Below are 20,539 nucleotides of genomic sequence, written 5' to 3'. Positions count from 1 at the left end.
GTGCTCAGGATTGTACACAGCTGTCTAAGTATGGTCTTGCCAGTTCCTTGTACAATGGAATTCATAATTCCCTGGCCCTACTGGATATAGCTCTCCTGATCTATCCTTGGAGTGCATTTAGACTGCTTTCTCAATATGCAACATTTACATTTCCTCAAAACCATTTGGAAGAAGTATTACTTACATATAGGTGATATTAAACCCTGTCAAATTATAGGCAGCATCACTAAAGAAATGCAGTAGGACATAGCCAGAAGTGGCTACAACTTCTGGGATTGTTTCATTGCCATCCTTTTCAGGAACAATAAGACCACTGAAAAAGAAAGACAAGGTACAATGTTATATATACAGTCATGGGAGCATAACAATTATAGTAACTCTACTATGCACTATGTGTAAAAAAAATTAAAGACACAAGCCAGACGATTTCTTAAATTTTATCACTTTGAAGTATTACATATTTACAATAGTAACCAAAGACTTCCCTATAGAAATATCATCAGATTTAGTGTTTTGTTGAAGAAACGCCTTAAAAATATCTTGATGAGGCGGCGAGGGGAGGGGGGAAATGATAAAGCCCTTAACTTCTTAAATATACCATGGATTTGTCCAAAGCAATTAACTTAGTCTCACATGACATTCTTATTTTAAAAAAATTGCATTACATAGAATTAATAGGACACACAATTAAATAGATTAAAAACTAGCTATTGACAGTTTTCAAAATGTGGTTGTGAATGGGAAGATAACAATGAGTGGGCCATTTCTAACAGGTTACAATGGGGATCAGTTATTGGTTCAAACCTATTTAATATTTTTATCGACTTTGTAGATTATGATAAAATCTTTGCTGGTTTTGCAAATGACAAAGATTGGTGGGATAGTAAATAAAGAAGACTGATTACTATTACAAAGTAATCTGAATCTCTTCTTTATATGGTCAGAATCCAACAAAATCTATTTTAATGTAGACTAATGGGAATAAAGAATGCAGGACGAGTGTGTCTTGGAAAGCAGTGACTCAGACTATGGGATCATTGTAAATCATCTCAACATGAGCTCTCAGTGCAATAGTGAGGCAAAAAAAAGGGTTGTAGTGTCATCTTTGGATGTATTAAAAAGGTAGAAATAGGGAAGCAATATTGCCTTTGTAGACACAACATTGACAGGACTGCTACTGGAGTGCCCTGACCAGTTCTGTTCTACACATGTCAAGAGCAATGCTCAACTCTTCAATATGTACAAGGAAGGCCACAAAAATGATCCAGGGGCTAGAAAATAAGCCTTATGATGAAAGAGTTAAAAAGCTCAGTTTATTTGGCTTATCGAAGAGAAGAGTGACAGATGACTTCATCACTATGTTGCACTGTACACATGGAAAAGATATCTGATACCAGGGGCCTTCAACCTTGCTGGAAAGGCATAACAGGATTAAATGACTGAAAGCTGAAGTTCAGCCTTAAAATAAGATGCAATTTCCTAGCAATAAGGGTAATTAAACATTCTAACAGCTTACATGGGGAAATTCTGGTTACCTGCCAGAACAGGAGTTCTTGTCTTGTCTTCTTGTTCTTGTATTGTGTAACAGGAGTTCTTTGTGTTATAAAATGTATTGTCCATATGTGTATTCAACTCGAGGTATGCATGTGCTCCAGGTACCTGAGACAAAAGTTTTTTCATTGAAAGTGTCCACTAGTCCACATCTGTGCCCATCATCTCCTTGTGCTTGAAATGGAAGGCATAAGGGATGGCACAGAATGAGTGCTTCTCCAGTTCTTCTCTACCACAAATCACCTTAGGAAAACATCCAAAGAAAAGAGGAAAGAGAGTGGGTAGTGGAATACACTTAGGGACCACATATCTCAAAAACTTCAGTTACTGAAAGGTAAGTAACCTCTTTTCTTCAGGTGATGGTCCCAATTATTCTACTTGACTTGACTTCTAAGCAACACTCATTGAGGAGGAAGGTGCAAAGAACCCTGCTGTACTACAATTGCAGGACTGCTGAGCCAAAGGATGTGCCTGCTGAAAAAGTTTGTTCCAGGGCATAATGTCTACTAAGGTACATAGAACCCATATTGTTGCTCTACAGACCTCAAGAGGAGGAACACTGAGGTAGCCTGGTCTCTGGTTGGATGGGCTCTCACCTTGAGGGGGCGGTTGTCACAGCCAGCTCACAGCAAAGCACATTCAAAGACAGTGAGGAGATTGCCTCCCTTTTATACGTTGAGCAAAGGAGATGAATGGTCAAGGAGATTTCCCGAAGGGCTTTGTGCTCTGCAAGTAGAAAGCCAAGGCCTGATGAACATCCAGAGTATGGAGCTCTGTGTAAGCAGTGTTCATTCTCTTCCTTCCCCCACCCACACTGATGCTGATTCCACCCTTTCAGTGGCTGGCCGTTTCAGTGCATTTTTGGGTCCCTGTGCCAAGGAGCAAGATCTGTTCTCCTTTTGAGCTCCTGATACACCCATACTTCGGAGCAGCGTATTGTCGGACTTGGACGGTGCAGGGGAAAGAGGTCTTCTTCCTAAATGAAAATTTGGAAGGGGATTTCTCCCATTTTGCGTGAGAATTCTTGCTCTTCTCCTGTTTGCTAGGGTCCTTAGGTCTGCCCTCTATGATTCCAGAGCCAGGCAAAACCATGCTCAAAGGGGCACTTTTGGTAGCCTGCAGCAGATTGACCCAGGGTTGGACTAGGGTCTCATCAGTACTCTCCTGAGCTGGAACTCCCGGGACTGATGGGTTCAGAAGAGAAAGGAGAGGCAGATTTGCCCTGCGAGTGGATATGGGATTCCCCAAGGCAATGAAGGCGAGTGTCGTTTAAGCTTGTGGAACTTGTGAAACTCCTTACCTGAGGAGGTTGTGAAGGCTAGGACTATAACAGTATTTAAAAGAGAACTGGATAAATTCATGGTGGTTAAGTCCATAAATGGCTATTAGCCAGGATGAATAAGGAATGGTGTCTCTAGCCTCTGTTTGTCAGAGGATGGAGATGGATGGCAGGAGACAGATCACTTGATCATTGCCTGTTAGGTTCACTCTCTCTGGAGCACCTGGCATTGGCCACTGTCGGTAGACAGATACTGGGCTAGATGGACCTTTGGTCTGATCCGGTACGCAGTCCTTATTTTCTTATGTAAGCTGCTAACCAGAATGACCCTTGGGCAGGTGTCTTGTAAAAGGCATGCGCTGGCTAGATTACATTATGTCCAACCATTTTCTCAGTATTATGTGGAAAAGGGCAGTGTGCAATCCACTAAAAATCTGATTGTCATGATTACTGAGTGATGTTTACATGGGAAATAGTTCGTGGGAGATGTAAAATGTAGACTATTAGGTTGGAAAACTGTTGAAGAGAAACTAGTCATCTGAGATGAGGCAGGATCTCAGGGCTAACACATTCAACATTAAGAACAAAGGACATCTGGGGAGGCAGGACTGCACTTATTGTCTGTTTACAAAGAAACTTACGCATTGACAAAGACACATGAATCTCAGGAGGGTTCTCTGAAGAGGGGGCCACCTGAACTATGAGACAATAGCCTGTAACTGTATGAGAACAGAAGACATGGCACAAGGCGTTATCCATTAGAGAGGAGAAACTCTTTCAGCAGAGGTGTCTTATGAAAGGTAGAGCTGCAAAGACTTCTCATTGACTGAGAAATAACTTACTAGACAGGAAAATAACTTGTTAATAAGTACAGACCATAGTTTGCATCTTATGTTTTTCTTTACCTGTAACCTCATGCTTCCAGATCTTCATGCCTGCTTTCATTTGAATCTTTATCTCACGTTCTGTTAAACTGCAACTTGTATTTACTATAAACCTGTCTAAGTGCCTTGTACTATGGACAGCATTGAACTCAGGTGAAACAGTGAACTGGGGAGCATTGCTTCCCAAGAGGCAGAGGATCAGTGTACATTGCTGGTGTTCAGAATATAAACAACTGGGTACTCAAGTGTAACAAGTGGAGTGTGTAAATAGAGAGCTTGCACAGAGAAAGAGCGGGGCTTTTGGAGCCTGGAGAAGAGTGCTTGTGTTGCCAAGAGCTGGTTGGAGAGAGTTTCTCCTGATGGTAGTGATTCACCCCAAACATCTAGGATAACCTCACAAAGTATCACACCACAGTTCCTGAATCCTGAAATCTTCGGCATATTACGTGACACCAAAGAGGAAGGGGGACAGAGGGGGGAACAGAGCCCCCAGGGCCATTCTAATGCTATTCTAACAAAACTATATCTATTAGAGAACAACTGATTACAAGAAAAATGGATTTTGTAACAGGAATACCAGCAAAGCTATGGATACTGAGAAGTTACATCTAACAGCAGTAGATAGGAACCAGAGAGGCAGGCAGTCCGTGTGCCCTTTAGACTCTCAGTTGGAAGCATGAGGGGTGAAAGGTGAAGGCATGAACCAATACCAAAAAATCTTCTGGTCTCAGAGGCACACAGTGCATGCAGATTTTGAGTGGAATACACACAGGGACCATCACTCAAAGAAGTAGTGGTGGTCACCATTGCCTGGAATCTTTAAAAGAGATTAAATATCTTTCTAAAAGATGGGTTTTAATCATGCTTTGGGAGATATTCTACATGTGCAGAGCATGGAGTATAGCAAGGTGTCAGACTGCATAGTTGTAGTTGTCCCTTCTGACCTTGGAATCTGAATATATGAATTACCCTTCTCATTCCCTGCCTTTATGGATCATGGGGATTACAGGCTTGCCTGTATTGCTCTCAGCATGCTCTTAACACTTGCAGCTCTGTCCTAAGACAATAACTAATAATACCACCTCATCCTGCTTCAACGGCTGGGAATACCACAGACCCTTCCTGCCCATTATCGGAAGTTTTCACTATGTTTTGACACCTGAAATTGAAAACAAGAAGTTGCAATACTTTGCACCATGCATGTCATAATGACACATTTTGGCCATGGTAGTAGAACTAAGCTGTCCAAAGACACTACTTGTTAGAAGCTGGCACGTGGCCTGCACTTTACCAAAGTATGTGCTACATGCTTCATTTCATTGACATGCCACAAAATTCTGCATCATCATCTCATGTTTTGGTTAGACAATTTCCATTCCAGTATGTCCACAAACATGATTTTGTAAAACATTTTTTGTAAGAAAGCCATATGAATTTATCCCAGATCTTTGAAATTCTAATCAATAGCACTCAATTTCTTTTCATAGGTTATTCATGCATAATAGACATTGGTTTCATTTTGAAATTTTAGACTGCTGATCTGAAGATTACCTCCCTTGAGATACTACCTTCCAACATGTCAAAAAGATTAGAAGTCTAAAAAGTTGCTCTTTGTTTGGAGTACCACCATTTTACTTTGTACAAGATGAATACGGGAACAGCATGGCTCTGCCATATGAAAATAGTCATCTCAACATAATTCAGCCAAGGCAGAACAACTATTCATGGACCAGAAGGACAGTATACCTTTCTCTGCCTTTCTAATCATCCACCATGTACTATTAATATCAAAGCATAGCCAATCCAGAATTGGAACGAATTGGGATCAGCAAAATCAGGAAGAAAATACAGGCAAAAGGAGTACAGTAACGATAGAGGAGGAACATGGAAGAGAAAAAAGTGAATGAGAAGTAATAAGAAAAAGAATAAAACAGATATAAACTTAAGAAAATTACTTTTAAAATGGCTGAAAGGTGACAGTTACTGGCCTCATTTTAGAGGAAGTGGTGTTCAGGATTTGGGTGGCAAGAGTTAAGACATATGTCTGTCTCTCGTCACTTCTGTTTCTTCTGCTTTTGCCGTATTTCAATTTATTTCTCTCCATTTTCTTTGAATGGCATGTTGGCCTTTCCACATGCTTGTCACACTCTGTAAACCTGATGTAATCAAGTTACTGTTTAGTACCAAAATTCTTAGACAGTTTTACAAACATGCATTTAACTGTTGCAAATGTAAGAGGTGGGGGAAATAAACTAGACAACTCTAGTGACTACATGTCTGAAGATACTGAAGAGAATAAATTAATCCAGCTGAGATTGAAACCTGAGGAAAATCAGGATGGATTTGAATGTTTGATGGTACTGCATCAACTAATTGTTTAATCCAACATGTATGCAATCTTAGACAACATTCCTCTTTGAGTACTCTCTGAAAGGTGGCTGATGTGGTGATCTTCACACTGCTATCTGCGGAACTGCATCATACCAGTGATCCAAAACATATGGCAAAAGCCTTTATACACAAGTATGAAGTCTTGAAAATGTGTAATGAATATTTGACAGTATAGCTGTCTTAAAAGATAGGCCAACCATGATTACATTAAACAATGTTTAGTATCACTCTGCAGTAAGCCAAAATTGGACTCAATATTCCAGTCAGGGGTCTCACCAGTGCCGAGCAGAGCAGTACAATTACCTTCAGTGTCTAACATACAACACTCCTGTTAACACAACCAAGGATAATATTAGCCTTTTTGACAGCTGCATCACATTGACAACTCATTTAGTTTGTGGTTCACTATAACCCTCAGATACTTTTCCACAGTACTACCACGTAGACAGTTATTCCACATTTTGTACTTATGCATTTGACTTTTCCTTCCTAAGTGAAGTACTCTGTGCTTGTCTTTATTGACTTTCATCAGAATTCAGTAATGTAATGGGGATAATTAGAAAGATGTCAACCTTTAAAAAATGTGCTTTAATCTGGTCCACAATCTCCTGGAGCCCTTACTCTACTCTAGACTAGCCTTTTTCAGAAGTTGTCATCCCTACGTTCTCTCAGAGGATCTCAGAGCACTTCACAATAGTCAGTTTCGACATACAGGTAAGTTAAGTAAAATTTCCCTATTTTATAGGTGCGGAAACTAAGGCAGCAATTGTCTGAGTGGCAGAGTCAGTGGCAGAGCTGACAGCAGTACCCAGAAGCCCTGTCTACATTATATTCTCTCCCCACTGCGTGCTTCATTTTTAACTAGTCCCATTCTTGTGTGGCTTCTTCTCCCTGCAGGATGCACACAGCACAGTGCATATACAAGAATTATGTTCTCTTGATACATTACCTTCCAGTATAAAGGTCAAAAGTCTAATAAGCGCTGCCTGCACACAGAAGACAGTGGAAAAGCTATGAGACAACTTGAGAACTGCGATGGGACAGAGAAAAATACACAGATACAAAGGACAACAGGGAAAAGAAAAAAAGGACAAAAGTAACACAAAACTATGATAGGAAGGTTACCAGTACACTTATTCCCCGCACAGTGATGAAAGCAAGGGAGCACCATTTTATCTCAGTTTAACATAGACCCGGCAGATCAGGTCCTTGAAACCATTACAGGTCTGATCCTACGTTAAGAAAAATGAAGGTGGACACTTGCACTCATGCAGAGTGCCACAGGAGTCAATGATGCTTCATGCGGACACAGGGGCTTGTTCAAATGGTTCTTTTTGCTTGATCAGCACTTTAATATCTAGGTTACACTGTCCTTCTTCTAAACTATGCTAAGAAAACAGTATCAATCTTAGTTTAGTCAATATGTCCCATGAACAAGCTTAATAATGAATTCATGCCACTTCATATGCATTACTGTAAAACCTGTAATCCATTACAGTATGTCAAGTGAAACCAATTGTTGCAAGGGCAAATGTAAGAACAGCAAATGCCTTGTTTTACCACTACAGTGGTGACTTATTAAAATATTTCCAGTGTGTTAAAGTAGTTATTCATGGACAGATGCCGCATGTTAATTTAACAGTGTTAACTCCTATGGTGCCAAAACTTATTTTTCAGCATGAATCCTATTGCTATAATTTAAATATCTGGCACCAAAGGTTAAGGTCCAAACAATACAATATCATATTCTTCTTCAATCCACCAAGTGACAATTTTCAGTTCAGAGTCCTTAATTTAAAAAGACCAGGGACATTTTCTACTTTCAAAACCTCTTCAGCTATAAACAGAGATCCACTTCACGCAAACTTCTGAAAGACATTTGATTAGATACTGCATGACATTTTGTTTAAGAAACTAAAATGACAGAAAATCAACTTAGTGCACATTAAATGGATTAAAACTGGCTGATGGGTCAAAATATAATTGTACACAAGGAATGATCACTAAGTGTGTGTGTGTTTCTAACAAGGTCCCACACAGGCTGGTTCTTGGTTCTATGTCATTTAATGTTTTTTTTTATCAATAATCTTAAAGAAAACAAAATCACCACTGATTAAGTTGGAAGATGGCACACCTTAGAGTAAAATAATGAAGAAGACAGGCCACTACAGAGCTATATGGACCGTTTTCTAAGCTGAGCATAAGAAAACAATGTGTGTTGCAACATGGCCAGATGTTAGGCCATACATCTAGGAACAGAGAATGTATGCCATATTTCAAGGATGAGGTACTCTGTCATGGGAAGTAGTGATAACAGAAGAGATTTGGGAGTCATGGAAGATAATCCATTGAACATGAGCTCTCACTGTGATGCTGTGGCTTAAAGGGCTGATGTGATTCTGCAAACTATAACCAGAGGAAATACTGAAGAGGAGTACAGAGGTTATTTTACCTCTATAACTGGCACTGGGCTGAGACCGCTACTGGAATACTATGTCCAGTTCTGGCATACACAAGTCAAGAAGATGTTGATAAATTGAAGAGGGTTCCAAGAAGAACCACAAGAATGATTACAGCATTGGAAAACATGCCTGACAGTGAAAGACTCTTGGATCTCAATCTATTCAGCTCAAAGAGAAGGTTAAAAGTACCTACATGGAGGAACAAATATTTGATAATAGAGGGCTCTTCAATTTAGCAGACAAAGATAACAAGATCCGATAGCTAGAAATTGACGCCAGAGATATTCAGGCTAGACATATTCAGACTAGAAATAAAGGTGTGCATTTTTATCAAAAAGGGTAATTAACATGGAGACAACCTGTCACAGGTAGTAGTGGATTCTCCATCACTAGAAATATTGTAATTAAGAATTTTAACTCAAGGATATGCTCCAGTTCAATCACCACCATTGTACTTTAGACAGGAATTAATTAACAGAAGTCCTGTGGCCTGTGTTATGCAGGAGGTCAGACTAGACGGTCCAGTGGTCTCTTCTGGCCTTAAAATTATGAACCTATGCCTCTGAAATGGAAGAATCCATTAAATTTTATATCAAGGTTTATAAATGTACACATACAGAGAGCGTAGGTGTGAAGAGTAGATCCTGCCTCTTTCTCCGAGAGCTTCCAGGACCCTGGATACTAGAAATGAAGACATTTTGAGCAACCTAGCTCACTCCATTGCAAATTCTGGGTTTTCCCTGCAATACGTTCTCTAGAACTTTGAGTTGAAACAAATGTAAAAAAAGCTTCTGTTCAGACATCTCTTCTCCAACAAATATGTAACATCCCTTCCTCGATAAACAGAATTCAATGGATGTAGGCATTAATGTTCAGTAATAAGAAATGAAGCTTTTTTTAATGCTCAACTTTACTGTAAAAAGCGACAAAGAGTCCTGTGGCACCTTATAGACTAAACAGAAGTATCGGAGCATGAGCTTTCGTGGGTGAATACCCACTTCAACCACGAAAGCTTATGCTCCAATACTTCTGTTAGTCTATAAGGTGCCACAGGACTCTGTTGCTTTTTAAAGATCCCGACTAACACGGCTACCCCTCTCATACTTAACTTTACTGTAGTTCAGTTCCATCCAAAATATCAGATTTGGACTGAATGAGGCATAGACGTTCTCTGTGCATTTTATTCCACTGCCCATCATTATAGTATCTGAACAGCAATGAACAGACCTATTTCTGGCACTGATTTGTTAAGTGTCACTAGCCATATAAACTTCTTGGTGCTTCAGTTATTCCATTTGTAAAACATAAGCAATGATATTTGTCTTTATTATAGAGTGCTGTAAGGCACATATAACAAACCCCAAGCTTATTCTTCTAGGCCATGGCACCTTTGGGTAGAAAGAGCAGGAAGAAAAGGCTCAGCATATGCTCAACAAGTCAGAGACAAGGTTCTGATAGCACAATTCTAGGTTGGTTGCGATGAGATATTTCAATACACCAGTGAGCAGCTGCGCTTGCATGTGCAAGCAGATTTGTCAGCTAATAGCTACGAGCAATTGAAAATGCACCACAGTAAATCTATACCAGCATATTCGAAGATACAGGTTTCTAATTAATGCTTATCACCTCACATACCAAATCTTAACTTAGCAAATAGGGAGTGGAATAGAAAAGGAAATGTACAACACAGACTATTACTACTTCTGCGTCTTGTATTACAATAGTGTCCTAAAGCTCTAGTCAGATCACGGCCCCACTGAGGTGAGCATTACATAAAAACATCGTGAGAGACATTCCCTGTCCCAAATGTATGAGTTTATTAAAGATCAGATACATCAAGTGGCTGTAACAAAAGAAATGGAGGTAGAATGCAGGAAACAGCGGAAAATATGGTTACATAGACTAGCAGTGCCCACAAATTTTCAAGTTTCAAGTCAAACAAACGGAGTGACTTGAAACCTGCATTAGGCGCATTTTCTTATTCCTATTTCCTCATCCTCCCTACATTTGTTTTACACCCACTGTTTGCATTTTGTCTAAGCTCTTTGAGGATAAAATCCATCTCTTCCTATGTGTCTGTATTCCCTCTTTTGACTGGGACTCTGGATGCTATTTTAATACAAATAATACCACTCTCACATGTTTTGTGCATAATCGTTAACCCCTGTTGGCACCTGCTCATCCATTATCAGTTGGCAATTTACTCTAGGCACTATGGTAGAAGCATGTCTTGAGAAGGATAGGATACATAGATCTTGCAGATTAGTTCAGGTAGGATGTAAAAAAATGTTTGTGGGAGAAACTAAACTGGTGGAGCACAAGCCAGGGTGGGGCGGGAGGGGGAGGACGACACAGATGTGTTCTAGGAACATGCAAGTGGGAGGTTAAGTTGTGAAGCGTCTTAAAGGTACGAACAAGAAATTTTATCTGATGGGGAAGAAAAGGGAGCCAGCAGAGGGGCTCAATTAACAACATGCTCAGGATGACAGGTCAGAAAAATTATTTTAGCAGCTGTATTTTGAATGGTCAGAAAGACACAAGAGAAAGAGGTAAGAGCTTGGACATGTTTTAGCAATATGGCAATGGTGGTGGGAGGAGGCTACATCTTAGAGGTGTTATGTAAGCAGCAGCAAGATTTGGGTAGCATTCACATTATTTAATACCAAATTTTGAAGGTTTAAAAGCATACACCCTGCAACCTTTAATTCCTACAAGTTCTCTGTCAGCATAGTCAATAAGGGAAAGAGGTGAAAAGCTAAAGAAAGTGATAACAATAAATATTAAAATTCAACCCAAGCAAAGAAAAGTGAGACATTATGGGCATAGTTCCTTAAAAATTCTAAACAGTTCTCTTGTGTTATGGTGCCGGGAGGAGAATTTTTGAACAGATGCCTTTTTTCACCCTTCATCAGGATTAGAGGCATCTGCTATTTCTTCAAAATCAGTTTAGAGAGCAAATCAGCTCTGTACTAATGAAGAGTGTAATTCAAATGCCAACTAAAGCAGCAATTAAACAATAATTGAATATAATTTTTCTACCTCAAAAGCGCCACTGCATTATGCTCAAATTTTCAGACACAGACCTCCTGGTGATTTGCAACATGATTTTAAACTATGAATCACAAATTTTAATGCTATGAACTACCTATAACCTCATTCTAAGAACCAACTAATTTGGGGAATATATATAAAAACTGGAGGCACATATCCTGCTTATTCCACCTGTTCAGCAATGTACCAAGAATCAGCTTGATAAGAGCTGATGATTCAAGTCAGGAAAATGAAATTGTTTTTCCAGTTCAGACATTACCCAAATTGATGACCAAAGCCAAGTCACTTAACTTTCTTTTTAAAGCCAAACATTTCCCCATATCTAAAATAGGAATGAGAATAATATGATATCCTAATTGTGCTTCCTCTTTTTGAGCCCTATATACAGATAGAGTGTTTACAGCAAGGGTGGGCATCTGAGAACAGAAACTGTATGGTGGGCCATGAATGCTCACAAAACGGGTTGGGGTGCAGGCTCCAGGGTGGGGCTGGGGGTGAGAAGTTAGGGTGTGGGGGGGGGCCCTCCGGGCTGGGTAGGAGGAGTAGGGTGTTTGGGGGAGAGGGGGAGGACTTTGGCTGGGGGTGCAGGCTCTGGAGTGGGGCTGGGGATGCGGAGTTTGGGGTGCAGGAGGGTGCTCTGTGCTGGGACCGAAGGGTTCAGAGGGCAGGAGGGGAATCAGAGCTGTGGCGGGGGGTGGGGCGTGGGGAGAGGCTCAGGGATGAAGGCTCCAGCCAGCACTTATTTCAAGCGGCTCCCGGAAGCAGCAGCCATGTCCCAACTCCGGCTCCTATGTGGAGCCACGACTAGGCGGCTCTGCACACTGCCCCTGCAGCTCCCTTTGGCTGCAGTTCCCGGACAATGGGAGCTGCGGGGGCGGCGCTTGGCGCGGGGACAGTGTGCAGAGCAGGGCCATGCCGCTGCTTCCGAAAGCAGTGTGGAGCAGACCCCAATCCTGCTCCCCGGCTGGAGCACCGGAGCAGGACAAGCCCCAGACCCTGCTCCTGCAGGCTGTAGTTTGCCCACCACTAGTTTACAGGAAGCATCCTTAAGGTATAACAGAAGGTTAATATTTACATTTTCAATGAAAGTAAAAAAAATAAACACATTTGTTTTTAATAAGTTACAACCTTTTTTGTCTTTCCTTTCCCTGTCCATTGTCTCTATCTCATTCTTGTTCCCTTTTCTACGTACCGCATAGAAAGGTTATCGTGTCTAGAGCAAATGCAATGTATTTTTGGAACATTACACGAAAACTGAAGTGTAAATTAAGTACGATGGTATTTCTGGAAACTGTAGCACAGCTGGCCCATAGGAAAGGATTCAAGTCCAATGTGGGTATTACCAATTCATATGTATATTCCGGAATCTATTTACCTCAGTTGAGATGGCAAGAACATAAGGTGGTCTGCTGCTACAAGAGTAAACTATATTGTATTTAGGTCTTTTTTCTGCACTTAAAACATTAACCTCTTGGCACCAGTAGCCATAGTGCCTTAGGTTACTACCAACACTGCCAAATCTCTCTACCTGTATTCATCTTTAAAAGGTCCATCACTGTGGTATCCAAATGACTTCATGAGAAGTAAACAAGAATCTCTCTTCCAAAATCATTGGAAGAAACTAGCTTTACGTTTTGAGTTTTATTTAAACTATATAATTGAGGGTGTTGCTGATCTCTTTGTGAGGCATGTATGGCTATAGTTCTGCTTGGTTCCAGTCACACAAGCAAGACCCAAACTTTTTATAACATAGTAAATTCACTACCAGGTGTAAGTCTGATATTTTAATGGCAGATTTTGTAGTTTACATAAGGTTTGCATAATGAACATCAAATTAAACATTTTTTATATTAAAAAAATCAGGATTTCTGTATTTCACACATGTGCCAGCAATGCTCCTCTGCCATGTACTTTGGCCAAACTGAACAGTCTCTACATAAAAGAATAAATGGATACAAATCAGATGTCAAGAATTATAACATACAAAAACCAGTTGGAGAACACTTCAGTCTCCCTGGTCACTTGATTACAGACCTAAAAGTCGCAATATTACAACAAAAAAACTTCAAAAACAGACTCCAGCAAAATACTGCTGAATTGGAATTAATTTGCAAATTGGACATCATTAAATTAGGCTTGAATAAAGACTGGGAGTGGATAGGTTATTACACAAGGTAAAACTATTTCCCCGCGTTTATTTTTCCCCCCTATGGTTCCTCACACCTTCTTGGCAACTGCTGGAAATGGGCCATTTTGATTACCACTACAAAAAGTGTTTTTTCCCCCTCTTCTCCTGGTAATAGTTCACCTTAATTGATCATTCTCATTATAGTGTGTATGGTAACAGCCATTGTTTCATGTTCTCTGTGTGTATATATATATATCTTCCTACTGTATTTTCCAATGAATGCATTTGATGAAGTAGGTTTTAACCCATGAAAGCTTATGCTCAAATTTCTTCATCTCTAAGGTGCCACAAGTACTCCTGGTTTTTTGTTTGTTTTTTTGGGGAGTTTGTTTGTTTGGTTTGGTTTGGTTTTTACACACACAAAATAAGGATTCAAGTTTACTACCATAAATCCCCTGATCCATCCCTCAGTGAAATACTAACAGTTTTTACTATTGGTTGGCTATGGTTTGAGTAACAGTACACTTATCACCAGTACACACACACAGAGCTATATATTAATGATACTTACATCTTTTATTTCCCCCCTTGGGAAGCCAAATCTTCATTTAGGAGTCAAGTAAAACAATAGCATAATATACAATTAGCTTCTTACTGTGTGGTATGACTTACCTAAAGGCTGCCACTAATGGAGCATAAACTGAGTCTCCATCATACACGTACAAATGGTCCCAACTGCATTCTGTAGCAAAGTGATTGAATCGAAGCCTCAAGATTGTATTTGGCCTAAACAAAAAATAAACCCTACATTAACCATACAAAAAACCACAACAGCTTCCCCAAACAACTGCCTTGATGTGAAGTTTCACTCTCAAAGTGACTCATTCACCTTACAGTAACTTTGATTTCTCAAGATATGTTGTTCATTTAGATTCCACTCTGTGCACCCCATGCATGAGATTTGGCAAGCAATGTCCACTGGGTCCACACCTGTGCCCAGGATATCTTCATCGCCCCACTCCAGCCCCCAAAAAGGCATTAAAGGCAGGCTGTTCCTATGTCAATACAGAATTCTGTAGTTAGAGGCGTCTAAAAGCAGGAACGGAGGGTGGGTCAGGATATCTTTGGTATCCATGATATCCACACATCTCCATTTCTGTAAGGCAAGTATTCAATGATTAGACAATGACTTGAAAAAATATATATAGATTCCACTATTGGTGACTAACAAACATTTATCTGTTTGCATGGAATTGGATAAATATGGTATAACAACATATATAGAACAGTGTAAGATACACCTCTACCTCGATATAACTCTGTCCTCGAGAGCTAAAAAAATCGTACAGCGTTATAGGTGAAACCATGTTATACTGAACTTGATTTGATATGCCAGAGCCCGCAGCCCCACCCCCCTGGAGCGCTGCTTTACCGCGTTATATCCAAATTCGCGTTATATTGGGGTGGTGTTATAATGAGGTAGAGGTGTACTTAAACAATCACTAGAGAGGACGAAAGAGCAGTGTCTTGCAAAGCTGTGTACTGAGCTCCGAGTAGCTGCCAGATAGATTTCAGAAGTAGGGATGTTTCTGAAACAAGCAGCAGAGGCTGCCTGAGCTCTAATGGAACCAGGTGACTAACTCGGCTAACTCATAACAAGTCCTCATACAGCTGGAGTCCCACTTAGATATTCTGAGAGAAGAATGACTGACCCTTAACCATTTCTGAAAAGGCCACACACAGTATAAGTGTGTTCCTGAATGGTTTTGGCCTGTCAATATAAAAAGGCAGTGCCCTTACTACAAGTGTTTGAAACTCAGCCTTCCGCACAGGGGGGCGGGGCTGCAGGCTGAGTAAGGCTTGGGGAAGAAAACATTCCCAAATTTGGAAGGAACTTGAGATAAGGTCTAATTGTGACACTATCCTTATGAAAACTATACAAGGAGGACATGCCATGTGGGCCTAAAACTTGCCTATCCTTTGAGCCACGGCCACTCCAAAAAGCAGTCTTCACTGGAAGGTGGTACAGGGAACAAGCTGCTAAAGGCTCAAAGGGAGGGAACCCCATCAATCTTGCTAATCCTCTACTGAGGCACAAAGAGGAAGGGGGTTCCTAAATTGGGGAGAAATAAACATCTACTGCAGCTGTTCTCAAACTGTGGGTTGAGACCCCAAAATGGGTTGTGAAGGCTGGCTTAGACTTGCAGGGGCTCGGGGCCAAAGCCCGTGCCCCACCACCAAGGGCCAAAGGCCAAGGGATTCAGCCCTGGGTGGTGGGGGCTCAGGCTTTGGCTTTGTCCCACCCTCCGGGACAGTGGGACTCAGGCGGGCTCAGGCTTCGGTCCCTGCTCCTAGGTTTGTGTAGTAATTTCTTGTCAGAAGGGGGTCGTGGTACAATGAAGTTTGAGAACTCCTGATTTACTGTACAATGAGAAAACACAATGCGGCCCTGGATAGGAGGGTGGTGAAGTATTTTAAAGTTACATAAACTGAAATGGTAGCTGAGTCTGAATAAACATGAGTCCCTTATCTCTTCCTTCTTGGAGCTGAGACATACAGGACTAGGGAATGTGGATCAGCCTGGGAGTCATTTAAAGAATGGAAGGCCTCATCTGTCTTTGAATTAAGAAATTCATTGTCCTCAAAGAGAAAGCCCTCAATTGTAGGGCTGCCAAGTGATTAAAAAGATTAATCGCAATTAATCACACGATCAAACTCACTGTTAAGCAAAAATAGAATACCATTTAAATATTTTTGCATGTTTTCTACATTTTCATATATATTGATTTCAATTACAACACAGAATACTAAGTGTACAAGTACTCACTTTATATTTATTTGAAATTACAAGTATTTGCACTGTAAAAAAAACAAAAGAAATAGTATTTTTCAATTCACTTAATACAAGTACTGTAATGCAATCCCTTTATCATCAAAGTTGAACTTACAAATTTAAGTTTTCTCTACGGAAAAGGATAAATGGACACAAATCAGACATTAGGAATGGCAATATACAAAAACCTGTAGGAGAGCACTTCAACCTCCCTGGCCACACTATAGCAGACCTTAAGGTGGCCATCCTGCAGCAAAAAAACTTCAAGACCAGACTTCAAAGAGAAACTGCTGAGCTTCAGTTCATCTGCAAATTTGACACCACCAGCTCAGGATTGAACAAAGACTGTGAATGGCTTGCCAACTACAGAACCAGTTTCTCCTCTCTTGGTTTTCACACCTCAACTGCTAGAACAGGGCCTCATCCTCCCTGATTGAACTGACCTCATTATCTCTAGCTTGCTTGCATATATATACCTGCCCCTGGAAATTTCCACTACATGCATCTGAGGAAGTGGGTATTCACCCACGAAAGCTCATGCTCCAAAACGTCTGTTAGTCTATAAGGTGCCACAGGATTCTTTGCTGCTTTTACAGATCCAGACTAACACGGCTACCTCTCTGATACTTTACAAATGTAGAATTATGTATCAAAAAACCTGCATTTAAAAATAAAACAATGTAAAATTTTAGAGCCTGCAACTCCACTCAGTCCTACTTCTTGGTCAGTCAATCACTCAGACAAACAAGTTTGTTTACATTGGCAGGAGATAATGCTGTCCACTTCTTGTTTACGTCACCTGAAAGTGAGAACAAGCGTTCTTGCGGCACTGTGGTAGCCGACGTCACAATATATTTACGTGCCAGGTGAGTGCAAGATTCACATGGACCTTCATGCTTCAACTACCATTCCAGAAAACATGTGTCCATGCAGAGCAGAACCCGTTGTCAATAACAATCCAAAGCAGTGCGGATCAACGCATGTTCATTTTCATTATCCGAGTCAGATGCCACCAGCAAAAGGCTGATTTTCTTTTTGGTGGTTCGGGTGCTGTAGTTTCTGCATCGGAGCGTTGCTATTCTAAGACTTCTGAAAGCAAGCTCCACACCTTGTCCCTCTCAGATTTTGGAAGGCACTTCAGATTCTTAAACCTACGGTCGAGTTATGTAGGTATCTTTAGAAATCTCTCATTAGTACCTTTCTTGCGTTTCGTCAAATCTGCAGTGACAGTGTTCTTAAAATGAACAAACGTGTTGGGTTATCATCCAAGACTGCTATAACATGAAATATATAGCAGAATGTGGATAAAACAGAGCAGGGGACATACAATTCTTCCCCAAGAAGTTCAGTCAGAAATATAATTAACACTTATTTTTTTAACTGAGCGTTATCAACATGGAACCATGTCCTCTAGAATGGTGGCTGAAGCATGAAGGGGCATACGAATGTTTAGCACATCTGGCACGTAAATACCTTGCAATGCAGGCTACAAAAGTGCCACATGAATGCCTGTTTCCACTTTCTGGTGACATTGTAAATAAGAAGGTGGCAGCATTATCTCCTGTAAATATAAATAAACGTGTTTGTCTTAGCGATTGGCTGAATAAGAAGTAGGCCTGAGTGGACTTGTAGGCTCTGAAGTTTAACATTGTTTTGTTTTTGAGTGCAGTAATGTAACAAAAAATATTTAAAAAAATCTACATTTGTAAATTGCACTTCCACTACAAAGAGATTGCACTACAGTACTTGTATAAGGTGAATTGAAAATTACCATTTCTTTTGTTTATCATGTTTACAGTGCAAATGTTTGTAAGCAAAATATACCCTTTGATTTCAGTTACAACACAAAATACAATATATATGAAAAGGTAGAAAAACATCCAAAATATTTAATAAATTTCAACTGGTATTCTATTATCTAACAGTGCAGTTAGAAGTGCAATAAATTGCAAATAATTTTTTAATTGTGATTAATTTGTTTGAGTTAATCATGTGAATTAACTGCAATTAATCAACAACCCTACTCAATTGTTATTTGGACCTCCATGGGAATCCCAAATGCTTGTAACCAGGATAATCTTCACATCTCAGATGTGACCGTGGTGAGTAACGCTGTATAAGAGGCATCTAGTGCAGCTCACAGGAGAAGTGCGAGAGATCAGCTGCTCCTCATTTATTAGAGATTTGAACTCTTTCCTAGACTCTAGAGCAAGTGTGACTGTAAATTGAGACAGCTTGTCCCAGGGTAAGTAATTGTATTTTGCTAGCAGTTCTGGGTAATCAGTTTCTCACATCTAGAGACTGGCTAGTAAGTAGACTTTATTGATCAAATAGACCCCACAAAGCTGGAGCTTTCTCCCTTTTGTTTTGGTTTGGGAGGTCCTTGCTGTTTGAACTTCTCCTGGACAGCTGCTTCAAGAGATCCTAGCACTGAATGAGAACACAAATACTGAACTCCCTTTGAAGGGTGGAATCTATGCTAGAAACTGCCAGAAGTGCTTCGTCGGTTCCAACAGTCCCTGTTTTATAGGCATGGTGAGCTTCCCAAACATGAGAAGGTAGGGAATGTTCAGCAGTCATATTTCCTATCTGAATTTGTGTAGCTTCAACTTCCAGCTACTGGATACTGTTATACACCTTTGTCTAGTAGAGCTCTCTTAACAGCACAGGATTCACTCCAGGCATGAGGGGAAGACCGACACCTGCACAGTTGACAGTTTTATAGAAACTTTCAGAGTGGAACTGTACTTCAGAATTGCATATATTTACATTTGGCAAACCAGAGATAGTACAGACTATTTCTGTAAGGACGTGTACTTGCTTTTTGGCAGCATAATTCTCTACTATCTCCTTTCTGCCCAGCTTGAACCTCTCATTCACGCTATCCTCTGATGTCAAGACTAAAATCAAGTGAGAAGGTGAAGCTGGAAGAGCTCTGTGTGCAGCTCAGCACTTCGACTAACAGGTTCATTTTGTGCATCTCTCAGCACCAAAGATGTGAAATGACTCAGGAAGAAGATTTCTAGCTCACTTCTCATAAAATATAAGTTTTCCTGGGAAAGCAACTGGATACGTACAAGGAAACGCTGCACATGAACTAAGATTAGCTATGTTGATATTTATCAGGGAACTGCGAATAAAACATTTTCTTTGGTAAAAATAAGTTAACGAGTAGAAAACTTAAGCGTAGTGATAGGAGATTAAAGCTTGTTATAAAAGAATTGCTGAGCTTTGGGAAGTGTTAAGGAACATACCACAGAGACAAACACAGACATCTTCTATTATTTGAAATTCAAAACAGGGTGGAGTCTAATCTTCCTACAAAACCAACGGAAACAAAGTGTACAGAGAACATAGGTAAAAATGTATTCTTTACTGTTTCAAGATCTTAGGGACTCTGATCCTGCAAGATGCTGAGTGACCTCAACTCCCAGGAATTTCAGCACAGTTGAATTCCATCACAAAACCTAGTCTTTATTCGGAAACCTGTCCATTTAGCCTCTTTCCAGAGTTCCACAGTTCTGCTTCAACCTCAATTAAAGCTATGTCATTTAATGCACGGCAGCTGACAGTTCAAATGTTTAAAAACTAGACTGATTTTGCAGCTCTGGCACCGGCACTTACCCACACACAAAAAAAAAATCCAAAACACGCACACATTTGTGATGGTTAAACCACAAATCAGATGACAGTCAGAAGCTAAACGCTGTAACTGTCACTCTTAAAATTACCGCAAAAATCAGTAAACGCAATAAAAAATGACCAATGTCACAGTGTAATGGTCATCAGAGGACAAGCTTGAACCTGGGATCTCTGGAGCTAAATGCAGGAGCCTCATTACTCTCTAAGGGCTTGGCTACACTGGAGAGTTGCAGTGCTGGTGGTGGGTTTACAGCACTGCAACTTACTCACCATCCACACTTGCAAGGCACATACAGCACTGCATCTCCCTGGCTGCAG

The 20,539-nt window shown here is 40.4% G+C and overlaps 2 protein-coding genes across 5 annotated transcripts in view; one reads left to right on the top strand and one right to left on the bottom strand.

Annotated features, from left to right (window-relative positions):
- Positions 1-20,539, top strand: part of LOC127046411 (uncharacterized) — a 632,746-nt gene that overhangs the window by 384,973 nt on the left and 227,234 nt on the right. The window lies entirely within an intron of this gene.
- ATRN (attractin) overlaps positions 1-20,539 on the bottom strand; it is a 384,706-nt gene that overhangs the window by 321,928 nt on the left and 42,239 nt on the right. For all 4 annotated transcript variants that reach the window (XM_050943298.1, XM_050943297.1, XM_050943296.1 and 1 more), the window contains exons 3-4: positions 14,419-14,532; positions 185-313 (exon numbers count right to left, since the gene is read on the bottom strand). In XM_050943298.1, coding sequence (XP_050799255.1) covers positions 185-313; positions 14,419-14,532 — 243 coding nt within the window. The remainder of the gene's footprint in view (positions 1-184; positions 314-14,418; positions 14,533-20,539) is intronic.

Source organism: Gopherus flavomarginatus, chromosome 3, assembly GCF_025201925.1.
Source record: "Gopherus flavomarginatus isolate rGopFla2 chromosome 3, rGopFla2.mat.asm, whole genome shotgun sequence".
NCBI lineage: Eukaryota > Metazoa > Chordata > Testudines > Testudinidae > Gopherus > Gopherus flavomarginatus.
Note: the sequence above shows the minus strand (reverse complement) of the source record. Positions and strands in the feature narration are given on the sequence as shown.